The sequence below is a fragment of the Athene noctua genome, chromosome 6, assembly GCF_965140245.1.
Source record: "Athene noctua chromosome 6, bAthNoc1.hap1.1, whole genome shotgun sequence".
In the NCBI taxonomy this organism is placed as follows: domain Eukaryota; kingdom Metazoa; phylum Chordata; class Aves; order Strigiformes; family Strigidae; genus Athene; species Athene noctua.
The window spans coordinates 37,267,378-37,287,106 of NC_134042.1; the positions used below are offsets into that span (position 1 = coordinate 37,267,378).

At 35.0% G+C, this 19,729-nt stretch overlaps 1 protein-coding gene across 3 annotated transcripts in view; it reads right to left on the minus strand.

Moving 5' to 3' along the window:
• Nucleotides 1–3,230: 3,230 nt before the first annotated feature.
• ATG2B (autophagy related 2B) overlaps nt 3,231–19,729 on the minus strand; it is a 48,618-nt gene continuing 32,119 nt past the window's right edge. For 2 of the 3 annotated variants that reach the window (XM_074908612.1, XM_074908611.1), the window contains exons 31-42: nt 18,862–19,088; nt 18,052–18,160; nt 16,039–16,233; nt 15,368–15,469; nt 13,655–13,733; nt 12,607–12,811; nt 11,619–11,688; nt 10,546–10,628; nt 9,993–10,114; nt 9,667–9,821; nt 8,511–8,660; nt 3,231–7,717 (exon numbers count right to left, since the gene is read on the minus strand). In XM_074908612.1, the coding sequence (XP_074764713.1) occupies nt 7,487–7,717; nt 8,511–8,660; nt 9,667–9,821; nt 9,993–10,114; nt 10,546–10,628; nt 11,619–11,688; nt 12,607–12,811; nt 13,655–13,733; nt 15,368–15,469; nt 16,039–16,233; nt 18,052–18,160; nt 18,862–19,088 (1,728 nt within the window). In that variant the 3' untranslated portion in view covers nt 3,231–7,486. Of the gene's footprint in view, nt 7,718–8,510; nt 8,661–9,666; nt 9,822–9,992; nt 10,115–10,545; nt 10,629–11,618; nt 11,689–12,606; nt 12,812–13,654; nt 13,734–15,367; nt 15,470–16,038; nt 16,234–18,051; nt 18,161–18,861; nt 19,089–19,729 lie in introns of those variants that run through there. The other variant, XM_074908613.1, reaches the window with a different exon arrangement.

The window sequence follows — 19,729 nt, forward strand, 5'->3', positions numbered from 1 at the left end:
ACCCCATTGTATTAACAAATTTAGCTGGAGAGGTATCACCTCTGGTTAGGAAAAGGAAAAAAGGGCTTACATGATGTTAAATCACAGCTCTTAGGAAAGAACAGTAAAAACAGAAAGCTGTGCCCTGGGACAATGCTTTTGGTTGGTGTGAATGAAATTCATCCATCAAGCGAGAGGGTTTGCCTCCAGTGAAATTGGGATAATTGCTCTCCCCTCATTTACATCTGCCAAGTCTGGCCTGTTGACTGTTGTGACAGAAGTAAGCACTCAGAGTCAGAAGTGACATGGAAAAGAACAAAAAGAGAAAACACTATTACAAGAAAGGACTAAACAGCTCTGAAAGGTCAAGAGAAAATGGAACTCAAGAGCATCACTGAAAGCCTCATGTTTAAAATAAATACCTCTTAGTGCTCTAAAAGACACTTCTGGCACAGGGACAGGTCATAATGATGGTGAAGCATCATGTTTTATTGAATAATTCCAGGAAACATTTCAGATCTGTTAAACATTACTGAAGAGATAAATGGTACCAAGAACTGTATTTTAAAACTTGTATCTGTATAAGGAACCTGTTTATACAATTAAGCACTACTATTTTCATCCTCTCATGTTATTCTTTTGTTTTTCTATTACCTTTACATCCACAGTACCACGTTTTTGTGCACACATTTGTCACGCACACATGTCTACCTATCTCTCACTGCCAGGTCCAAGTGCTGTCTGGCTTCCCATCAGCTGCAATGGATCCAGATCTGTACCATACTGGTCATCACAAACATACATGGAGCAATCAACACCCATGCTGCAGTCTTATAACCACTCTCACAGCACATCCTCTGGTGTTTATTTTTTTAAGGTTCAGCACACCCTGCCTGCACTGATTTTCCAGTTTCTTGACCTGCCCTTTGGCCAAGAATAGCCAGTGTTACAATGAATAGCACAGTACTGTCAAATGCCCTCAAACTCACAACTCCTTTTACTTACAAATAGCCCTAAGCCTCTCTCAGACTGTGTTCTACACACAGTAGGAAGCGTTTTCAAACTCAACAGACGGAAGAGGTGAAAGGAAGGAAGTGTCAGATTCCTGGAGTCGCTGGAGCCATCAGCAAATCTTCAATACTAAGCAGCCACCAAGTGTTAGAAGTCTAAAGGTGAAAGTTAAAAGCTTTCTAATTGACACAGCTGTTACTAATTTTATCTTTGTGCCCAAGAGCTACAATGAACCAAGCCCCAATTTACTGAGTTCAGTGCCCAGGCACAAACAGCCCATATCTCCAAAACTGAAGTAACTTTCCTCCTCCTTGTTTTCTCCACCCTGGAGGCTTCCTTCCACTCCTGGCCTACAAGAGCCAAATTTAACACTCGTGCTTAGTACAGAATGAAATCAGCAGCAGAGCAATTAATTAGATATACAAATGAGAGCCTGAGAACAGAATTACACTGCCTCACAAATCCTCATGACAAACATAGCAGCTTGAACTGTTTCCTTGCCTGTGGGGCTGTAAATACTTCATTGTTGCCCTTCAGTAAATTCTACTTACATCTAGTCACTCCACTTAGAACAAAACAGCTTTGAAATCTCAGTTTATCTGCCACAAAAAGGCAGCTTTATGAAGTCTTTTATAATCTATAATACTATTTGTTAGAAACACTATTTGTTAGAAATATGAATTGGCAGGGAAAAAAATCACTTTAGTATTGCATTTGAAAGGTTGTTAACAAAAATCACTATCAGGAAAGAAAAAAAAATAAAAGAGAGAAAAGGAGGAACACCTGAGCCTGGGTCATCCTCAACTGGGAATGCAGTTCAAGGACACCAGCTAATATGTTGCTTCAGGTTGGCATGTCATACTGGTGGCTTTCCATAAGTTCTAAGTTAACTGGAGTGTCATAGGCCATGCAGTCTTTGTCTCCTCGGCTCCTGGTACTAACCTGGAGACATCAGGAGTGTCCTTGGTACACTTTAGTATTGGAAAGCAAAATAGCACTTGACACTTTCCGTGGGTCACAATTCCAGCTTGTGCCATCTTGTATCATCTCCCTGGGGCTCATCTGAGCAAAATGAAGCCCGGTATTCTGGCCATGCAGATTCAAGCTTTAATTACAGCAGACTTAAATTTAGATAACCACAAACACTTACTAGTAATTTTTATACAACTGTTTTCTTACAAGTGACAGATAACTCAGAAATCCAGGGAAGCACAGACTGCAAACCAGAGAAGTTTGCATCTTTATAATTTTTGATCTATGAAAGAAAGCATGTGGAATAAGGGAAATAAATTCCTCTATTTTTCTCATACTTTTCTGGGATGATCAGTGAGTAATTCTAAGCTGTACCTCATTTACCCTCTGTGGTCCACATTTCACCTCAGCACATTTGTTCAAATATCTTTGATCCCTTCTATGAGTAATGTTTAGAAGAGTTGAGAAGAAACTTGTCCACCTTGCTTGCAAAGGAAAAAAACCCTCACTCATTCTGCTCATACAGAAATTCCTTAAATAAAGAAAAAAAAATTAAGAGCTTTCAAATAATAAAAACCAAATAATTCGAAGTTAATCCACAAGGTCTTTCTTTAGAAAGGGAGAGAAGGAACTGCATGCACATGGTGGGAGTCAGCTTCCTTCTTAAATGGTTACTCAGTCATCCAGTTCCTTTTTTCTTTTTTTCCTTAAGCTATAAGAACATTACAATACAGTAGAATATTATTTACACCTGTCCCGGGTCTCATTATTCAGGGATCTGGCACTACCACAGTATTTAATACTACCCAGTACTCAGCCTTCTAAGAGCAGGCATCTTTTCAGATGCTTGCAAATACCTGTGAAGTGGGCATCATACAACCAACCTGAAAAGAATTAATTATTCTGTGTTCTTCACAGGGTTTGGAAGCCAATAAAGCTTTAAAATCTCCACCGACTGTGGAGGTAAGAAATACATCCTTAGTAACTACATGTGGCCATGAGCCTATGGGAAGCAGAAGCACATGACGTGATCACACAGAGCGCTTTGTTGATGGACAACAGATATGGGTTAAAGTTTCATCAGCCAGGTTAATTTATTTCCTAGATTTTGACCTCTGAGCAATTTAAAAATTTTTTTTCAGTATAAAACTTTTTAAAATTTTTGAGGTACAGCTGTATAGCAGGTAGGTAAAAATCTTTAAGAGTTAACTGCTATTCTGGGAGACTGTTTTAAATATTAGTTATATTCATAGGTAGAGAAAACCAACTCAAGGAACAAATTAAGATATTTATTTATGTATTGTTACAAATTTTTTTTTTCATTAAACATATTTAACAGGACAACCTATTTGTACTCAGGCCTTTCAGCATTTTAATAAGCTAAAATATACACTTTTGGTGCCATATAAATTATGATCAAAAATAATTCTGAGACACATACTGAGGGGACAAAAACTTTAAGCAAAATAACTCAAGTTGAAATAGTCAATTCCCTTCAACAGTGGTATCTATTTCATGAGAGTATATTCTTTACACTAGCAAACTATATACAAACAATACCACAAAACTACTATAAATGCAAAAATGTAAAAAATATACACAAACATATAGACAAACTGCAGTTTCTGAGCTCCCTGTTAAGAAATCCTGTACAAATGCATGATTTGTATTTATGTACTTAATTTGTGGTATCTAACTTTTTAATTGTAAACAAGATTCACAGCATGTAGAGCAACTTAAAACAGTTGTCAGAAGCTTAAATCATGAGGCCTGGAGACTGAGAGAACTGTACACACTAGGGGTCCAAACTGACATACACACCCACACTTTTTCTGACAATGCCTATAATGCTGTGAGATTTAGGATATTTAAAAGATTAAGAAGTATTTAACTACTCTAAACAGATTCTTGGATTTCACTGTTTTACAAAATGCATACATTTCAGTATTTGAAGTGAAATCAGTATCACATTTGAAGGTATATGTATCATGTTTAGTAACAGTTTCTTGTTCATCACCATTTAATAGCTTTTTGGTTTATTAAGAAGCAATTCTTGGCAACTCAGTTAAGCAACTGTAAATGAAAGCAAGCAATGGATGTTCACAATCAACCACTTAATGAGAAAATAAAACCAGTCACATCACTTAAGAACATATGAACTCCCTGGTGACTAACCTAACACTTATTAGGCAAATATGCACAGGGTGTACTGCCTTGCTAAAAAGCTGCACTGTTTAGCAACTGTCAACAGATATTGGAAAGAAAATGGAAGCTGCCTTTGCATGGATGTGATTTGTTGCTCTCAGTCACTGCTAAGATTCTTCTGAAGCATGACTTTTCTTTTTTCAAAAGATGTCTGCCTTTTTTCAGGTACTTCCCAGACACTAATCAATGTATTTATTACTTGAAGTGCCAGGATGCTTAAGAAGACCCAGTATGACAGTTCTATCAGGACAGTATCGGACTAAGTAATAGTAGTAGTAGCAGCAGTAGTTGTTAGTCAGTTCAACATTAGGGAATTTGAACATCAAGCATGGACTGTGCCACTTTATACTCACTACAAATATGAAAAGTGCTACTATCTGTAGCAACTGATTTTAGTGGAAAATTCAAGTACAACAGTATTGTTGCAAATCTCCATGTGTTAACAAAGAATACAGTAATGTATTCAATAGGCTTCCATTTCCAGGAAATATGTCCAGTCAAATCTCATTTTGTGTACTTTTTTTTTTTTTTTTTTTTAGAGTGCTTGAAAACTCTTACAGTATTGATCAGAGCATCTGATGAACCCCTTCTCATACTTGATATATACCTCTTGATAAAGCAGAAGCTGCTCCATACAAGACACATTTTGAAAACAAGGTCCAAATGTGAAGACTAGTTCGGTGAGTTCTGTTGTGGGTTTTTTTTTTTTCTAAACAATTCAAACACTGCAAGATTATGTTACAACTCAAAAAGCAGTGCAGAATATACATCAAAGAATTAATAAACTGCTTGTAAAAATAAAATGTTGAAAAAAATTTAAATCAATTTCACTGAAAAGGTTCAATAAAGTGCAAGCAGTAAATGCAAGGGTTTACATAGTGAAAAGTGAAGTTTAATAAATTTGTACAATCTGTATTGCTGACAATGAGATACTATAAAAATGTTTTACCTTGACAGCATGCCCTCATATAAAAATATATTCTAATTGCATTGCAGTACAATCAGATCATGACAAAATTGAAAATTAAATGAACATTGAAATGCCACTGCTCCTTTCCAGCAATGTCAAAAAGAATGTAATTTGTACTATTACAGTATACTCCAATTAAATGGACCCACCAAAATGACACAGTATGGTAATTGCAACTGAAAATGAAGCATTGCTACTTACTTGCATTGACTCATCACCACTTCTTGAGACGGCATTCAGGAGGTGCCAAATTGCAAACATGGAACTCATTCCTGTGCAAAACGCTCAAGCTTTAAGCTCTCACTAAAGCAGAGGTCTCTAATTACTAGACAGAAGTGTGAACTGCAGCAAGTATTTTACATCAGATAATATTTCATGTCATTAAATCTGCAGGTATTTGTCCTCCTCATTTGACCTCCTGCTTACAGCAAGTCGTTTAACTGAAATAACTAGGTCTTCAAAGCATACCACAAAATAGATGATTCCAGTGAATAAAACCAAAACTTTGTAATACCACCTGTCACCCAATGCAAGAATGTGTTTGTAACTGGCATTCTGCTTTATGAAAAATAATCAAGCAGACTGCAGTCTTCCCAGCAGAGGGGACATTTTCAAATCATTTACCCTCCAGCCAGATTCTTTGGTGTTCAGGAATAACTAGTATAGTATCAGGATGAACAAGCAGTAATTATTTTCCTTAATACACTCGTATTTGTCCAGTAAGGCCCATTAGCAAAGTTTTTGCTAGTGGCAAATATTAAATAAAAGAGAGGGAAACTACTTTCTCATCACCCTTAGAGACTGACATCTGATCAATAGCATCTGGAGTCCCTCTTTCAGTGGAGATTTTCCACATAGCATATTTGAAGGATTTCCACTTATGACAGGCACAGGACTCTGGCAAACTTATGTTCTGCCTAGTCATTCAAAGTGTTAAGTTGCTGAAATTCAAAAGAAGTATTTTTCTATTCAGAATAATCTTTACTTTTTACCCTCCAGTTTCTGCTAATACTAAGAAAAAGGTTTATTCTTGCACAACTAGTGCCAAGCCTTTTAACTGCCCAGAAATGGTGCAATGTCAGTTGCTTAATAAGCTCTGGGGAGACCATGGCCACCCTTACACTGTAAATAATGTCAGTACCAACTTTGATTTTTGAAGTTTTGCTGTCTTTTTTAAATCATCTCACCCATCCCCAGTTCAAAGTAAGTGATAAATACTCAGTCAAATAACTGACGATGCACAATTTAAATTAAAAATATCTTGTGAGAGCAGCAACTTTGCAACAATATGAACTTTAAATAAAAGCAATTATTATAATAAAGTCTATACAGAATTTTAACTATGAAATTATGAAATAATTTGTTTTTACTTTGAGTTCTCATTCTTACAAAGAACTGTTGGCCACAATAATATATAACTGCTGTTTTCCTGAAGAATAGTTATTTTTATCACTGTAATTAGTGTAACAGAAGACAAAAGTATTTTTACATATGAGTAGTTTAAATAAATTTAAGACACTTTTCTGTAGGATCATCATTAAATGATGCTCTTTTCAATAATTTGTGTAAGCTTCTAAACCACATAAAGGATAATGCACATTACATTTTATTCACACTATAAAAAAAGCACAATATACAGGCCATATCCTTTAAAGTGCAACACAACAGAACAGTTCTGCAACATTCAGGTTCTTCAAAGACCCACAAAAGTAGGTATTTAATATTTAGGAACAAATCCTGTTCATAGATGTATCAACACTGAATCTAAATGCTGAATGGTTATCAAGCTTGCCCTTGCTGGGACTGCCACGCTGAAAGCGATGCTTATGACCACTAAACAATATTATCATATCTGCTTCCATATTACATAGCCTTCATGTCTCATGTCCAAAATGAAAGCTTTTATCCTTCAGTCAGTGAAGAGCATCTACGGAGTCCTTTATTGGAGACAGTTCTTTGACTATGCTCAGAAAACTTCTTTAGAGTATACTTAGTTTTTTTAAGCATACTTAGTTTCACAATACAGATTACTGCTTCAGATGTTAAACCTACCAAGAAAAATATGGTAAATGAAATAGAGCAAGCACGTCTCTGAGTTGGCAGCGCATGCTTCACTATGTTTGGCACTATCTACCAAATGTATTGGTAACACACAGTATAAGCAAGTACCAATTTGCTTTTCACTTTATAAATATTTTTGGTTGGATGTTTTGCTAATAATAGTTGAAAATCTCATTTGTTCCTGAGATGAGCATGACAAGACAAAGTGAGCTCCATCTAAAGCTGCCAACGGGACAATCTTCTGCATTTCCAGCCTTGCTACTTGTCTGCTGAGCCAGATTTATAATCTCAATCCTCCCCAAGGCGCCACTTCTGAGACTCTTCTTGACGCACATCTGGCCTGATCTGGTTTCTCATTCCACCTAGAACATTTGAGGTTGCCTCTGTTGCAACAATGAAAGGTTTCACCACAGTTGGTGGAATTTGGCGAAGGACTCCTCCTACTGCTCCAGTTACTCCTCTGTTTTCATGCTCACGAGCAGCAGTCTCATAGATAGTTTGGGCTGTGTCCGTAATCCCCTTTGAGAAATTAACAAAAATTAGTTACACTAAAAAAGCAACCTCTCCTAATTTTAAGGGAAACTTCAACTGCTCAGCATTTGTCATCTTTGTGATTTGTATAACTGTAGTAGACTACATTGATACAAATATGATTCAGTTCTTCTAATGAGGCTTAAAATAACACTATTATGAATTTACAGATGAAAATATTTCATAGAACTTCTGGTGGCACTTCCTGTTCGTAAGGGAAGCTGTGGGGTACTGAAAGCTATTCAAATGTGACAGAATTCACTGAAAGCTCCCCACCTGAGACCTGACTTCCTAGAGACAATATCACGTGCAACTAACTGAAAGTACAAAACAAAAAGTAAAATAAAAATAGGTCAGTATTCTAATTATTAATACACTGTCATAGTAAAGAGAGCCTTCCCTTGTTTTAAATCCAGTATTATGCTTAAACTCATAACAACCTCAGAATTAAGAGTAACTGGGGGTGGGGGGATGGGAAGGACAGCCAATGCAAGGCAGTAAATCAGGTTTACATGTCTCAGAATAACTCTAAACCCTCACAACTGTAGAACACTGAAGTCCTATTCACACTTATCTGCACATCATCTTAGTTTACTTCTGCTTCTCTGATTTTTTTCCATGCAGTGTTTCTGTTGGTTTAAGATTACTGATGAAGACAGTCTTGCTCAAAACTTAAACCCCCTTCTTCATTTGGTCAGCTTAAACTAACATCTGCTATTTTATTTGCCGTCTTAGGAAATAATTCTTAAGTTTGGTTAATGACAATTGCTTTCGCACTCACCTCTTTTACTACACTGTATGCTTTGGCTACACCTTCCCGTAGGTCTACTGGCTGATGAGCTAAACGATGCCGAGAGAATCGTTTGATCTTTTTTGCTTCAATAAAAGTAGGCCCTGGTGACACCATGTCATATGCAGTTTCTGCAGCTGCCTGAAGATCAGGAGTAAATGCAAAGTATGTAAGAAGTCTTACAGCATCCAATCACAAATTTAAACTTCTAACAGGCTGACATAATCAAAATAAAAGAATTCTAATTCCACAACTAACACTCATTTACATCAGATTAAGGTTTTGTACAAGAACTTCTTGAATAGGTGCAGCTGTTACTATACATGAAGTTCCATAATGAAAGAACAAAATGTTGTAGGTTTTGGTAGGGCTTTTTTTCCCCCCTAAATGCCATTCCTTAGAAGGCAACCGTACAAAATGCTCAAGATAGAAACTGAAACATTTGATCAATAGTATGTTTTTCTTACAAGCACATAAGCATACAAATAATTCTACTCGTGAATAATACCACTGGTTTTTTTACTAAATATGTTCAATATTAGGCACATACACAGTTTTTGCAAAAGCAGGTGGTAAAATCATATTTTCATTATGTATTTTACATTAAGGAACATAAATTTATTAACACTTCAGTTCAAGATCACTTTAGGCTTAAATCCAGAAAGCTTTATAGACTTCATGTGCATCAACACAATTAGCATTGGTTTTGAGGCATTCTTTTTTGTTTGGTTGGTTTATTCTTAAATAAGGACAGATAAGCTGACATTAAGAAAGTTAAGAATATCTCACTGGAAAATACACATGTGCAAAGAACTCATCTTTCTCAATATCAGTGATTTTTTAGTGCAGCTGAGTATTTTAGTATTAAACTGTACATTGTAATATATTAAAGACATTAAGAAACATGTAATAGCTTAGGAATTCGGCAATATTTTAACAGGTTTTTAATCATTGCATTTGATGCCATAGTTCTCACCTCACAGACTGCTGCAAGCTTTGCCCAGCCTCAGCTTTCCTGTTTATACAGCTGCTTTTTTTTAAAGACATGCTCCCAACCTTAAGTATATAGCATTATTAGCTTAATATAGAGCACTTAACTAGCAACACTTCTCATTTTATGTCTAACTCCAGAAGTAACACACTATACCTGTATAGTCTGAACCATTCTGTTTGTTAGCTCCAGTGCTGCCATTGCAGTGGAAGTACCAAAAGAAGCTGCTCCTCTTTGAAAGCCTCTTACAATACGGCCATCCTTCCGGTACTGCTCTATTGGCAACCACACCAAATCTTTCAGACCTTGAACTAAATATGAGACAGAACACCACAGTTAGAAAGTTCTCTTAGATAAGCAGAATGTCTTGAGAGAAAGGGGAAAAAAAAGCGTCCTCACTGTTTGTAGGGATTTTTTGTCTGAGTTTTGTTTCTTTAAAAGAACTGCCATGTACGTCTGAATAGAAATAAGAATTAACTTACCTAACTGCACCAGTGAATGCATAGGCCCTACTCCTCCCAAAATTCCTGGTAGCTGGTTTTTCTTTATATCATTAAGCCACTCACTGATGGCATAGGAGAACAATTTATCCACACCTAATAAACTAAAGTAAATATAATTATTATTTTTTTTAAACCATACAATTCTTAAATAAGAAATGCATTATTAATTGAAGTAAACAATGGTAGCTGTTGGCTAACCCAAGCATTTCACATGTATGTGCTTCATAAAACAAAAAAGTTCAAGACTGCATAATCACATCCAGTTCAATAGGAGGTAAACATACAACTAAAACAATTTAGTGCCAAGACTAGCACATATACTAAATACTGTCCCAAAAATAGATATTCTTCTTGAACGCTATACATTTGACAAAAACTAGAACCAAGAAATATTTGTAAAGCCAAAAAGTGTCTTGGACTTTAGAAGTCCATCTTATCAGAGAATTTGCTTTTTGCTTGCTACATTCAGTTATTCACCATAAACTTGTTCAATCTGGAATACCAATGTTTATTTACAATTCAGTAAACTTACCCATGTCTGTAACAAAGTCTCTTCAGCTTTAATTCTGAGCAGTTTAACTGAGCAAGCCCAATAAGAATCCCAGCTAGTGTACCCTGTAAGTAAAATATTTTGTTATCACAAGTTTACTCATCCTGTAGAATCTGCAGATGAGAAACAATTTAAATCACCTCAACTCTTACTGCAGGTATTTCTGTCTAAACTGGTTCTCCTCCAGTCTCCCGTATATTACTCATTACAGTGCTATGAATTATGTTACATGAAACCTTGCAAAAGATGGAATCTGGCTTAACCAGCTGCTCTAAGAAAAACATCTGGACAAGAGGGCTTCTTCAGAAATATTAAGATACAAACATATGTCTGGCATTAGTGTGTTCCAGGCATTCTAAGGTTACTATTTCATGTTTTGATTTCTTTGGTAGCAGTGTAAATTCAAGAAGTTGTTGCTTGTATTTGTCTATATTTTCTTACTGATTTGCTGTGAGAGTCCAAATCTAGTTGTGCAGACAGGATCTTTTTGAGGTCTGCTCTGTAAACTCAGTATGATAAATATTAAAAATGTAATACTTATTTTAAGAAGAACTACAAGCATTTTTTTAACCTGCATTAGATTTTGTCATTGCCACTGAAGCCCACACATTATTAGACTGCATGGGAAGGAAACAAGGAGAGAAAAAATGACAATACTTTATTCTGGCATTAATGAGGGAGAAAAAATGCACAATTCTGGAATCAGATAGTGGTATCATCCTTTGAGGGGCACCACAGCAGAGCAGAAAGATTTCCAGACAGTCACTGAGTTCATAAATGTGAATTTCAAGTCTCATTCCAAGTTAATCATACCTGAAAACTCTAGTTTCAAACTCTAGTTTTCAAATTAAGAGTGAAACAAGGTTGAGCTCTACTAAAACTAAAAAAAAAAAAAAAAAAAAGGAAAAAAAGGAAAAAAAATTGTTCTACATTTCTCAAGACCACATCAGTAATGTGTAGGGAGCATAAAAGTATACCCTGTCTCAAAGGGGGAAAACCACCCAAGACAAACAACATGAATTCTTTATTGTACGGCATCAGCATTGTAAACAAACCTGATCCATTGATACATGTTTGCCATGGTAATCAAGCCGTATTGGAACTTCTGATGTAAAGCGAAATTCTCTGGGATATACAAAGGAAATTTTACAGTGAGAAACATAAAAAGGAAATAAAATTATCCTTCCAAAAAGAAACTCATGGTTTCCCACCCTCCTGGAATAGGATGCCATACCCTTTTCTGTAAACTATAAATCCTCTGGTTCATGTTAGTACTTCAGAATAAGTGTACAGAATACAGTGACAAATTCAGCTTTTCTTTGTTTACTAACACCTATTCGAGGTTAACATTTATAATAAATTTAACAGTCTTGCAAAAGTGCTACTAAACCTGCAGGTGAACATCTTCTCTCAACTCTTCACAGCATGAACTTCAGTTACAAAAAGAAAAAAAAAATAAATTATGGCTAATGATGGTTCTGTGGGCAAAATTTAGTGTTGCAGTTGGAACTTATTAAAAAATACTGTTGGTGATGTATATGATGAAACAGAACCACAGTCACTCTCATAATTTGGCTCTGCACTGCTAACCAAAGCACACATCTGTTAGAGGCACTTATGATCTGAACGTACAAAAAACCCCTTCCGTGTAACAAGCTGCAATTCTTCCAAGACAGAACTACATCAGAGTTTCTCTTGTGATATTTTAATCTCGCACCTCTCCATGACATCCTTTTCCTTTATATACTCTCATCTCTGGTTATATTTGTTAGACATAAGAGTACAAAGACTGCTCTTTTTATTTGTAAAACATCTCATTAATGACTCTGTACATGGCATGGCTTTATTTTCTTGTGCAGAGTAGTGTGCAAAAATTTAAAAAAATCGTTAGTTACCTTCCCATGATAGAAAAAATATATTTGATTTCCACAATTAGTCAGTAACAAAAAAATCACTTTGTCATAAGGTCTGAATAGCGCTTCATCACACTTTAAAACATTCAAAACAGCTGTTGTCACTGGAAATTTTGTAACAAAAGTTTACCTGAAAAATACTGGCTGATCACTGTATGATGTCACTTCTTGTGAGAAATGATGATCATCTCCATTAACCACATCCATAGAATCAATGCTACCATTTTCATTTGCTTGCTTGTGTGATGAGAAAGAAATTACTGGACTTGGGTCCTTAAGGCTGCTGACATGCCTGGGCAAACTACACGTAACTTCGGTACCAGGAGACTTTTTAACTAAGATAAGAAGTTATACACAGTAAACAGACTCATTTTTCACAGAGATAACAAAAAGATATTGCTTATACAATTACTGTGTCCTTAGTAAGCTCTAATGCTTATTAATAGGAATTACTAGCAGGACAGTATTTAGATTCTCTTAGTAAGATAGTAACTTAGTTATCAATAGAAATTATTACAAGAAGCTTAAGTTCAGGGTTTAACATAAATAATCTAGTTTTAATGGTAGTATTGCAGAGTACTTCATTACGTATGCATCTCAGTATAACGTCTCACCAGAAATATGTACAATATAACTGCTAACAAACTCACAAATACAGCTAACAGAGGAAATATGTTTTTCAATATATACTGTTTTTTGCATCAGATGGTGCAGTTGTTCAGAAGCACTGTTTTAACCATATGCATACATTGTACTGCTTATTTATCATCTTGAATTCTGTTCCTTTCTCTAGGGGTTAAACAACTTCAAGCTATTAGACAGTCTTTTATGCAGGAGATATTAAATAATATATTTGTTTTAACTAATAACTCCTAATACTATATAAATAGTCTTCATTTTTTTCTTAGTAAAGTTCTTATTTAACATGCTCTAATTTTGGTGAAACCTTTTATACAATGGAGATCTCAGGTGTTGAAGAACTTTACTGGCATTTATAAAATATACAACTAAAATACCCGAAGTTTCTGTGTTCTAACAAATGAGTTATTAATACTGGGGTTTGGTGACTAATGTAAATTCTTTTACTCACATGAGATTCATATGCATATTTATAGACATGTACACACATTAAAGGAGAAAGAAGAAGCACTTTCATATTAGGTTTTTCAAAAGTATACCTTCAGGATCTGGAGCAACTAAGAGTTCTACTTCTGTAGAGAGGCTAGTGAAAAAATCCTTCAGGAAAAACAAGGCATCCTAATGTCAAAAATAAAACACATCAGGTTAAAAAAAGAATTGGGTATTTTTCTAAAACATGTTATCTGCCATTCCAGCTCTTTATTTCCATAAGGATATGAATCAAAACACATTTCTTCTTAGTGATACTTTTAACACATGCAGAAGCCACATAGAAATCTAAAACAGAAACCAGAAAGACCCTCTTGGTCATTGCCCCATTACATATAATATGATTTCATAATCTATCTATCTTCATCTTAAAACTCTAGGGCTGTTTTCATCATCTATACTCTCATTTTGGAAACTGTTCCAGAACCCAAGTGTTTTAATGATTCTAAACCTTTCTCTAATTTTCAATAAAAGGGTATTCACTATAGTTTATATTCATCTCTAATAGTGCCAATGTCACACAAATTATTCCAGATTAGATCCTGGCAATGCTTCATTAAAAGTCATTTATATCTCTGCTATTAATGTGTTGTTAATGTCTTGAAGTTATTACATCCCATTTTCTCTTCTTGATAGATACATCACATTTGTGCCTTGTTCATCCTAATGACATCTAGATTTATTTTTTTCTTCTAACTGCTAAGCAGACAGCTTAAGCAGTAATAACATGAATTTCTAACATGACTGCATGCAGCCCTATGCTTCCAAGAAAGCTGTGGTTAATTTTGCAGAAGCTGTAAAAGGTGATTTTTTTATTTTTTTTTTTTATGGAACAAAAAAATAAAAGACTTAGGAAAGTAATCATGAGGAAATGTATTTCCTCACTAGATGGGAAGTATTTCCATGCAATTTTCCGTATGAAGTTACTACAAACTATACAGAGTTCAATTTCTCTAACAGAAAAATGAAAACCTGGTCTCCAATGTGTCGAGGGAAACAGAAGGTAGGTATACAACTCCTAATTGTGCTCTTGGGAGAAAAAAACCAAAACCACAACAATACATCTCTCTGCAGATGATATATTAAGCAAGAAAGGCCTTAAAGAGTAATAACTCCACTTTAAATTTGAATGCACAAACATATTAGCTTCCTTGCTGGTGTAGCAAAAAGCCCCAACTGTTTCTTGAGTATATGAAAAATACTTTGTACGAAGGCTTGCTAAAGAAAGTAAAACAATTTCTCCCATTTCTGTTCTTCATGCCACTGCAGTTTATAGCCTTTAGAATATAGAAGCAGTCCTCAAGTGTTAAGTGCCCTTGAATAAAATGTTGTGAACAGCTTCTGAATGATGATTAACCTTTTTCAATTAAAAACACCAAAGCCACTTCATGCACAAGCAAAGCAAAACCATTCAAGAATAAGTATATGCTTTTAAAAAGCCATTATTTCAAAATATTTGAGATCATCAGAAGTCTTGGAAGGTAAACTGGTTCAACTGAGTAAATGACCAGGTCTATAGATATTCTTAGTTTTTAAATTAAAAAAAGGCTACTCTGTAACAGCTACAGAAGAAGGCAAGTTCTAACATGGTCATAAACAGTGTAGCAGAGATCCAAAGGTATGTGAATGATCATAAATAAAAAAGGTATCAAATCAAGAAAACCCCATAAAACGAGTATGATAGTTACAAGCCTCTCATAGAAAAACCCAGTATCATTAAATAATTTTTTTTTTTTTTTTTTTTTTGCATTGGCACAACCAACCTGGTCAATGTTGAGGCGAAGCGGCATTAGTGAAACCCGTAAACAACATTCCTGGGGGGATCTGCCAGACTCTGGACGGACATGTAATGCTTTAACTGTTAACTGAAGAAAAGCAACAGAAATAAAAGTAGTAATATTTACAATTATTAAATCTCAGAACACTAGCTAGGAAGAACATTTACTGCAAAACCTCTGTACTAATCTGATTCCACTTACCTATTACAAAGCTAGTATTGAATAAATAACTTACTATAGATGCTATGAAAGACAATTAAAATAAAAAAAAAAAAACAAATTCATAAAGCCTTTACAGAATCAGTAAGACTAGAGTATATCATAAAACTACAATTCTGAATGTATAGTGAAAATTCTAATCATACTCACACAGATGTTTGTTCAAAACCAAAATGTGAAAGCTACCAAGTAGTCCTGCACATCTACTGTTTTTATACTGACAGAATCTCAAAAACATTAATACCTGATATACTAATATTCAAACCTTTAGTTTTAATATCCACAAGTAGCCAAGCAAATAACTACCAACAAGTTATATTACATCTGTGCTACCTGACCTTATGTTCCTTCTTCTATAAGATTAAGAAATGTATACAATCCTCAATGATAGCCCAACCACTATAATTATAATGACTTAACACATTCCATAACTGTACCATGTTTGAATGCGCTTTTCTGGGCATCTCCTTACTGCAGTAGAGATAGAGAAATTTATTCATCTGTGATGTAGCTAAGCGATCTCTAATCTCCAGGTCTTGAACAATAAAAACCTGCCGTGACACTGGCTGCTCCAACAGACTGGATTCACCTTCTGCACCACCTGGAGGGTATACCTCATGCTGGAATTTCACCTTTTAAAAAGGTAAGAAAACCAGAATAAATCAGCATCAGTGAAAAACAACCTTTAACAATAGAATATCAATACAAAAAAAACACCTCACACAAGAACTTTACAAACTGTCTACTATTATAAATTTACAGGAATAATATTAGGATTTCTGAAAACTATTCAGATTTTTGCACATCTAGCAGTAGAAATCTTCCAATTCCTAGTCATGACATGTTCATATGTTAGGATGCAAATCAGAGCCAAAATAGAGTCAGTGAGACAAAGAACAAGTTTTGCATTTCATTCTGATATCAAGTCTGCTTCTTCCTCTCAATCCTGCCCTCTTTCTTACATAACAGTTGCAGTCTGTAGTGGGCAACCTTGCAGTTCTTGAATCCTGCACCTTCTATGCTTAGGAAAGTAAGGTTTCTTCCCTACCAAGAGACTTCTCAAGAGTATTCTTCCAAACTCAGTTTTCTTTTCTTTACTCACTTAATATAAATTCTAATCCATAACCTCTCTGAAATTCTAAAGAATTCTGAAATCTCTCATTTTCCTTATCTCTTGATGTAGTTCTTATTTCCAAAAAACTGTGTTTACCTAAAAATCATTTCCTGACTAAATAACCTCCCCAGCATGCTTGCCTGCACTGTAATGAAGCAGAGCACACATAGCGAGCAGAACAGTGGCCTCTGCTGGCCACATAATAGTATGTTAAGAAACACCGTAAAAGCGCCCTATACTCAAGATACGTATACATGATATAATGAACATTTTAAGTGTTGAAGATAATGTCTATCATCTGTCTTATGATAGATGTCTATCATAAACATTGCTCAAAAACTTTACGTTTTTGACACTCTTCTCCTTAACTTCTTGTTTAAACATTATTATTGTTATTAAGCCTTGTAGCAAGTTAAGGGTACAAGCAGGGGGAAAAAAAAAAAAAAAACAAAACTATGCCTCAATACTAACACCAACTCGTTAGGTATCTGCAAATTAAGAGAGATTGCTATAAATCTACATATGAAGTTTTCCATGTGGAATATTAAATGCTTTCATTTTTATCGCTATGTCATGGTTTTTCTAGGAAAGGCTAAAATAAGTATCAAGCATTTCTGGCAAGTTTGAAGTGCTAATGAGATGAGCTCTAGAAACATATGTAGACTGTAAGAAGCATTTAGTTTTAGGCAGTACCCTTCATGTTTACAGAAATGTTTGAGAAAACCATATTTCATATTAAATGGATCAATAACAAAACCTTTTTAAAATAAAGTTAACTCCTTGCCAGTATTCTTCACAGTGCCAGAATCAAGCATCTAGTTTCTATGTTAAAGCTAAACATAGGCTTAAAACCAGCAGTAACATACCTATGCCTGAAAGGTGCTAAATATGTTAGGGGAAATACAGGAATGATATTGCCATATAACTAGATGATATTTAATATCCAGTTATCATCAACTGATACACTGAGTGTCTCAGCAAATCTACATCCCAGTTATTTTGCTAGAACATTTAATTTCATAATAGATATATCAATTCAGACTAAACTGAAGACAGAAAAACAGAACAGTAGTTGTAAAACATGGTTATAAGTACAAACTTTAAGAATATTACCGTATCTTTCATCTTTACAAATATGTTTATTCAGCAAGTAAACAAAACAGAACATTTGTTAAACAAATTATAAATTCATCGCCTTCAAAGCAATTGCTTTGATGTAGACAGTAATGGAAGAAATCCTACCAAACTCTAATGGAGAGCTGTTATCAAACAGATATAATATGTAAAGATATTCACACATAGACAGTCATGGCTGAAGCCGTTTTCCGTCATTTACCTTGCTTAACTGTATTTCCATTAGGAAGTCTGGGTTTCTTCCTCTTCCCCCACATGCTGTACTCCGTCCATGCCTCGTTGGTGTATGAGAAGGAGAACTATGGGGACTTCTGGGGAAATAACAAAACAAAACAAACCAAAAAAACACTTTCACAGATTAAATTTATCTCGATGTTAATGTAACACTAAAAGCATGTATATTTCACTGGATATAACTTAGTAGTATTGTAATGGTTACAAGAGAAAAATACTAGAACGTACCAAAAAGTACTGGAAGTCACGTTACTGTAGAACAAAAAGTATTTGGTTAAGTAATGCACACTTAAGCAGAAAGCTAGGCATAGGCTTCTGACCAAATTAACATTCCTAAAGTATTTCCTTAATTTCGTCTGTGATAGTATTATTCTTTAGCTTACAGGACATCCTGAAAACCAGACACCAGCTACCATAGCGATAGTCTCTTATGCTCCTTAAACCCCAATCTTTTCAGGAAAATTTAACTTCTAATATAATCCCTAAAAGTGAACCCACTCCTACATCCCCCCAAACCCACCAAAAACAAACCCAGCTTGTCCAGGTTAAAACAAAGGAAAAATACATTCTGTGTGCGGAGATAAACTGTGTAAGAATATTCTAGATGATCTTAAAGGTCCCTTCTGACCCAAACCGTTCTATGATTGATTCCTTGTGATGAGGGAGTAAAGAAGCAGTCAAGGGAGACTTGAGATTGAATAGTGAGATTAACCTCAAATCAAAGGAAAATTAAGTATTCTTAAATTTTCTGATCTACAGAATTACATCAAACACTTACATGAAACTTTTAGCTGGAGATGTTGGTGGTGCAGTCCCAAAATCCCTTCCACCATAAAGATGCCAAATAAGAGAGATTTCCTTTACAACATAGCGTACCAGAGGAACAGGAAAATGAAGGGGAGCTTTGCTTGTATCTGTTTTTTTCATAGGTTGGCTGAAATGATTTTCCTTTATGATAATTGCATCATCAACCATTATTTTTATTACTGGCTCTTCCTCTTTTTCCTAATTGAAAAAAAAAAAAGTATACAGCATTGAGAAGGTGAAATCTCCTTTCTTTACTGAGATGTTTAATTCTTTCCTATGAAAAAAAAAATATTCTGTGCTGTCTTCTAAAGCTTATACAACACACGCTTGGTTTAGGAATTATACTTACAAAGCAACTTAAAATACAAAAGGACATAAAAATAAACTAGAAGCTGAGAAGTAGTTAAAAAAATTTTAAAATTCCTCATCCAAACTGTAAGCAAGAGTTGAAAACAAAGAAAAAAAACACAGAAGAGCCCAGGCTACCGTATTAGCACTTTTGGAAAGAAACAAGCTCAAAGATAACTGGACAAATACAGCTTTTAATCAGAGATCCAGAACCATTTCTGTCTGTTAAGACTAATACAACCAGAGATACAATGAAAAACATGGACACAAGCTGTTTTCAAAGAGTTTGAGTATCGTTTCCTAAATTTTACTGCAGTGGAGACAGCAGTGTAGTGACACACAAGCTTTTCTCTGAGGTTTGGCAAGGATCTTATGCCCATAAAAGCACTGAAAGCTTAAGACTATGAGAAAAGGTGTGCAAAGCCGCTGTTTTCATAAATGCTGTATTTTACTTAAAAACTTCTTCTAACTATGCCATTATTCTAAGTCAA